We start from the raw sequence: 4142 nt of genomic DNA, 5'->3' as shown, positions 1-4142 counted from the left end.
CACTAAACCTATTTGTTAACAGCGTAAAAATCTTAGGATCAGAGAAATATATGCAACTTCTTTCCCACAAAATTGTACACCTTATTTAATAAAATAAATTTCAACGTCGATATTTGATTAACATAAACTTCCGTAGCAAGCTATCTACTCAAATCGAAACCGAAACACAAGTCCAAATATGCAGTTTTAACGCTCCTACTTATAGAAGTAATAATATATTGTTTCATGAGTTAAGTACATTCAACGTTAATAACGTAAACCCAGTAATATCCCATGAGGTTAGGCAGCTTAAGAGAATTAGGTTTTTTTAAATTCATATATAAGCTACCGATGAAAAATCATATGTATCATAGTAAATCAACAGATATATTAAATATTCAAACAAATACTGTCAACAAAAGCAAACGCTAAAAATAAAATAAAGTAACTCTTACTTTTGGATCATATAAACTATAGTTTTTCAATACTATATACTAACCAACACTGCAAAAATTATCTTTATAATAGAAATACGATTGGAGTCTATGTTTTTAGTGTTTTGATTTAGACGTTCTGCACTGTTTACTAGAGGGAGTATTGATAATGATGTAGTGATGTGTGACGATAAGAGAATTGTGTCTATATCTGACAGGATGTCTCGAATATTTTCGGGAAAGTAATGCAATAATACAAAAACACCAGAGAGAGAGAGAGTTGTTAATTATCAAGTTATTCAATGAATCATTTAGTTAGTGAGTGAGTCTGTTACAGTGTTGTTGTCTATCGATTATTAAGTTAGCAAGTGTGTTAGCCAGCCAGTTTTGAGTTTGTGTCATAGATACGATAATAAATTTAACAAATAAGTAACTATTTAGTTTTATGTGCAAGTTAGGCCTATCGCTCGGTGAGATTGTAGAGCTTGTGATAAAATCAAACGCCTTACTTATCGTTAAGTAGATTAAAGTTTGCATTATATTTTACCAATCAATTAAAAAGAACCGTCATAAAAGTACAAAAATAAGTTAAAAAGTAATACATTCAATCACGATCCTGCACATTTTATGCCACAAAAATGTTAACTAACAGTTTTAGATTAATACTTTAAACAAATGCCCTTGAAAAAAAGAACTTCGCACCATGTGAATATGCAGAATGGGATAACATATTGTTACGTCTCTGTTCGTTTGTTAATTTCCCGTAAAAATTCTTTCTGAAGAACTTCAGGGATACACGTCCTTTCTTAAATAAAACTAGTTTATTCTTTCTCAATACAAATTTGCGATACACTTAATTTCCACAGTCACTTTAACTGAAACACTCGCTATAATTAACAACGATTCACGCACCTTACTTACGGCTTGACTCGATTATTTGTCTCTATATCTCCCTATCTGCAATTCTCTATGCCGTCACTTTATTTGCCAGCTTATATACTAAAATAGAGGGCGCCTAGAAAAGACTAGAGTTGCCAGGAAAAGTCATAATCCTTCTAGAAACTCGTGATGTGTTACCAGCGTCACGTGACTTCCGCTGTAGTAACAATATCTAAATGTTTTATAAAGACATTATTTCAAGCAGAAAATTAAAGACCCCTATAGTGTACACTATACTTATCAATACTTTAGACCATCTGTCTGTCCTATATTACCCCCAGTGGCTTAGCGGTAAGTATGAAGGCTTATAACGCTAAAAAAAACTAGTGGTGGGCATAGCACTGATAGCCCAATGTGTAGCTTTGTGTTTCAAAACAAACAAATAAAAAAGCCTATGCTATATTAAAATAATTGGATAAATTGAGCATGGGGTTGGGATCATTCGTAGTTAACTTTCTTATGTGACCGACAAAAGTGAAAATGAAAAGATAATGTAATTATATGTTCATCTCTGAGAAATGTATCTAATATCTGTACAGAAACAAACGAATAAAATAGGAGTAAGAATACATTTTCATCTGATACTAGGAAACGTATGTTATGATAAGCTCTTAGGTTTATGTTATAAATGAATCATTTAATTACAGATACAACTGCAAACTCGCTGTTTTGTTGTTAAGCGCAAAGGTACACAATGGGCTATTTGTGCCTTGCCAACCACGGATATCGAAACCCAGTTTTTAGCGTTATAAGCCTTCAGACTTACCGCTAAACCACTGGGGAGCTATATACATTAAGAACAATCTTCCTTTCAAGAAACAAATATATAATATTACATTAAAAGTGGTTAGCAGAAAGATAATTTCTCTTGGCATCTTTGTTGCTAAACGTAGTTAACTGATTTCTAGAGAACTTGTAAGGACAGGCCATGCCGTCACGGGGGACACTGTATTGAGAAAACGCCTGATCTACGTGACTCTAATGGGTTTAGATGTGACTGCGGGTTCGGGTTCAGTGGACCAACTTGTGAAATGCGTAAGTTTATTATCTATTTTGATAGAGATTAATCTATATCCTAAAACGTACGTATGAAAATAAAAATATTTTGCCTTAAGAAATATAAACATACTGTAATGTGAAGTAATATGATACACATATCTTTCTATACATTAATAGTTAACGTTGTTAGTTCAGCCACAGAAGCTTCTCTTGAAACAAACATTGTAAAGGAACAATATACATTAGTGGAATGATGTTTACAGTAATTGAACGAAATATTTTTACTATCTATAAACCTATTCTGTGTTGAGGAAACTGACAAAGAGTACAAGTGTGTTATACATAAAGTGTAGGATGTAATACTATTGAAAGTTTCAACTAAATCTATTCTGTGTTGAGGAAGGTGATAAAAAGTGTGCTATATATAACCTATAGGATGTAATACTATGGAAAGTTTCAACTAAATCTATTCTGTGTTGAGGAAGGTGATAAAAAGCGTGCTGTATATAACCTATAGGATGTAATACTATGGAAAGTTTCAAATAAACCTAGAAAAGATTAAACTATTTTGTCATTAAGAAGTTTTTCTCTCAATTAAAACGTTTTGATGTCGAAAATTTGCGACGAACCGATCTTTTTTTATTTCAAGACTTTAGAACTCTGTTTCCTTTTTGTTGATGTTGTTGTTTTCCACCAGGAAAGCTTGATGTAGAAAGTTCATATTGACAAAATGCTGTTTTGTCCATTTATCTGTTTCACTCTTATAAAGTTAAGGAAAAAAAGACCACAACTTTAGTTTGAAAACTAGAAAATATAAATATGAAGTATATATGTTCTGATTAATTTCCTTTATTTAAAGGTAACTAACCAGTAGGGACTCCAGAGCATAAGTCTTTCAGCTTAAATATCAAGAATGTAACGCTGTTCCAGAGCATAAGTCTTTCAGCTTAAATATTAAGAATGTAACGCTGTTCCAGGGCATAAGTCTTTCAGCTTAAATATTAAGAATGTAACGCTGTTCCAGAGCATAAGTCTTTCAGCTTAAATATTAAGAATGTAACGCTGTTCCAGAGCATAAGTCTTTCAGCTTAAATATTAAGGATGTAACGCTGTTCGTACACCTTCAGAAATATACTATATACTCATGTCTTTCAGCCATTCCACCTTATGTACCATTCGGAAACTCTTTCTTCAAGTTGTCCGACTCTAAGATGATGTGGAATCAGTCGAAAGCAGCATGTGAGGAAGAAGGGGCTCATCTAGCTGTAGTTCCCGACTCCGCCACCAACGACTTCCTGAAACACCTAATCAACACCACGTACGAAGGTTTTCCATCCAGTCATTGGATCGGCGTTAAACGTTTGAAAGAGTGTAACTATACTACTATCCATGGGTTTACTGACTGGGCTCCGGGCCAACCTGTCTGTAACTACGACTGTGTCCACTTATGGTCAGCCTCGAACTTGATGTGGGACGACACTGACTGCAAGCATCTGTTCAACTATATTTGTGAAATCACATTTTTTTAATATTAAGCTGGCTGTTCTATCATTTCAAAAGTGTATGGTCGTCCTTCAATCAGAAAAACAGATTAAACAGCTAAAGAACTACTGGGTTTCTTGGTTATTTTTCTAACAGATTTTAACATAAAACAAGAGAGGTGGCCTTTTAAAACACCACTGCTTTACGTTTATTAGCAAAGTATTTTATGTACCAAGTAAATATCACAAAATAGATCAAAAAATGATAAATGATTTCCCTGAAAGAATTTTTTCGATAGACAAAAGTGAA

General features: G+C 33.3%; 1 protein-coding gene across 3 annotated transcripts in view; it reads left to right on the top strand.

Moving 5' to 3' along the window:
• Positions 1–3942, top strand: part of LOC111086682 (brevican core protein-like) — a 10956-nt gene extending 7014 nt beyond the window's left edge. For 2 of the 3 annotated variants that reach the window (XM_022390502.1, XM_022390503.1), the window contains 2 exons: positions 2261–2387; positions 3507–3942. In XM_022390502.1, coding sequence (XP_022246210.1) covers positions 2261–2387; positions 3507–3880 — 501 coding nt within the window. In that variant the 3' untranslated portion in view covers positions 3881–3942. The remainder of the gene's footprint in view (positions 1–2260; positions 2388–3506) is intronic. The other variant, XM_022390504.1, reaches the window with a different exon arrangement.
• The last annotated feature ends 200 nt before the right edge of the window (positions 3943–4142 follow it).

The sequence above is a fragment of the Limulus polyphemus genome, unplaced genomic scaffold (genome assembly GCF_000517525.1).
Source record: "Limulus polyphemus unplaced genomic scaffold, Limulus_polyphemus-2.1.2 Scaffold1322, whole genome shotgun sequence".
Classification (NCBI taxonomy): Eukaryota; Metazoa; Arthropoda; class Merostomata; order Xiphosura; family Limulidae; genus Limulus; species Limulus polyphemus.
Note: the sequence above shows the minus strand (reverse complement) of the source record. Positions and strands in the feature narration are given on the sequence as shown.